Source organism: Chaetura pelagica, unplaced genomic scaffold (genome assembly GCF_000747805.2).
Source record: "Chaetura pelagica isolate M959 unplaced genomic scaffold, ChaPel_1.0 scaffold249, whole genome shotgun sequence".
NCBI classification, from domain to species: Eukaryota; Metazoa; Chordata; class Aves; order Apodiformes; family Apodidae; genus Chaetura; species Chaetura pelagica.
The window spans coordinates 1,520,798-1,522,228 of NW_009954538.1; the positions used below are offsets into that span (position 1 = coordinate 1,520,798).

The 1,431-nt window shown below is 56.8% G+C and overlaps 1 protein-coding gene across 1 annotated transcript in view; it reads left to right on the forward strand.

Moving 5' to 3' along the window:
• Window positions 1–53: 53 nt before the first annotated feature.
• COQ5 (coenzyme Q5 homolog, methyltransferase (S. cerevisiae)) overlaps window positions 54–1,431 on the forward strand; it is a 7,942-nt gene continuing 6,564 nt past the window's right edge. The window contains exon 1 of the mRNA XM_010004866.1: window positions 54–84. Within this exon, the coding sequence (XP_010003168.1) occupies window positions 54–84 (31 nt within the window). The remainder of the gene's footprint in view (window positions 85–1,431) is intronic.

Sequence of the window (1,431 nt, forward strand, 5' to 3'; positions counted from 1 at the left end):
GAGCGGGGCCTGCGGGGCGGGAGGCCCCGCATCCTCTGAGTCGAGCCTGGGCCATGGCGTGTCCGCAACATCCTGCTTGCGGGTGTGCGTGTTCTGGTTGTGTGCAGCATCTGCTCGCCCTTCCCCTCGTGTCTGAGAGGCCTGAACGTGGCTGGTCGCTGGGGGCTGTACACAGCGCGAGAGAGGCTCTGCTGTCGCTGCTCTGGTAGGCAAAGATCGTCTTTACCTATAGCTGAGGCAGATAAAACATTCCTCCGACCCCTCAGATACATGTCGTGCTTTGCAAGGCATCCTGGCACAACGAGCATCGAGCAGAAATTAAAAACGGTAGCTTTAGCCTAGTTCTGTAGGTAAGCTATCAGCAAATCAAAGTGAGGTCTAAGGGTGATGCAGTCTCGACGCAGCAGGAAGGTCGTGTGGAGGGAGGGCAGCGGGGCTTGGGAGCGCTGCCTGGCCTCGGGGGGGTGTCATCCCTGCGGAGCGAGGCTGAAGGCACCTCTGTCTTCACACAGCTGACAGAATTTCTAGATTTTCCAAACAATGTGGTAAGCAGGGGAGCTTTTGGGAAAGGAAATAAGCAGAGAAGTTCTGTAATTGGTACTCGAGTTCCTCCCAGGGAGCCCAGCACCTTTCACCCCTCCCCTCAGAACCCACACCCGCCTGTCCCCTGTGGGGTGTTACTTCAGCCAGGAGACCGCGAAGTTACAACGCTAAAGAAATCAGGGAAAATGACTAGTAAAATCTCTGAATTACGCTCTATTAAGTGTTTTGATGGGGGTTTTGGTTGGGTTTGTTTTTTCCCCCGTCGTGTCCTCTACGGGAGGGATTGAGCCGGTAGCACTGGGGTGTCTGGGGGCTGGTACCCCGTGTGGGTTGGGGGTTCTGGCCCTGATCCCCCCGCGTTTCTCAGAGCCGAGGCCGAAGGCGGAGCCGCCCCCCGGGCTCCTCCCGCGGCCGCGCCCCCCGGTGTCATCCCTGCGGAGCGAGGCTGAAGGCACCTCTGTCTTCACACAGCTGACAGAATTTCTAGATTTTCCAAACAATGTGGTAAGCAGGGGAGCTTTTGGGAAAGGAAATAAGCAGAGAAGTTCTGTAATTGGTGTACTCGAGTCTCCCAGGGAGCCCAGGCACCTTTCACCCCTCCCCTCAGAACCCACACCCGCCTGTCCCCTGTGGAGTGTTACTTCAGCCAGGAGACCGCGAAGTTACAACGCTAAAGAAATCAGGGAAAATGACTAGTAAAATCACTGAATTACGCTCTATTAAGTGTTTTGATGGGGGTTTTGGTTGGGTTTGTTTTTTCCCCCGTCGTGTCCTCTACGGGAGGGATTGAGCCGGTAGCACTGGGGTGTCTGGGGGCTGGTACCCCGTGTGGGTTGGGGGTTCTGGCCCTGATCCCCCCGCGTTTCTCAGAGCCGAGGCCGAAGGCGG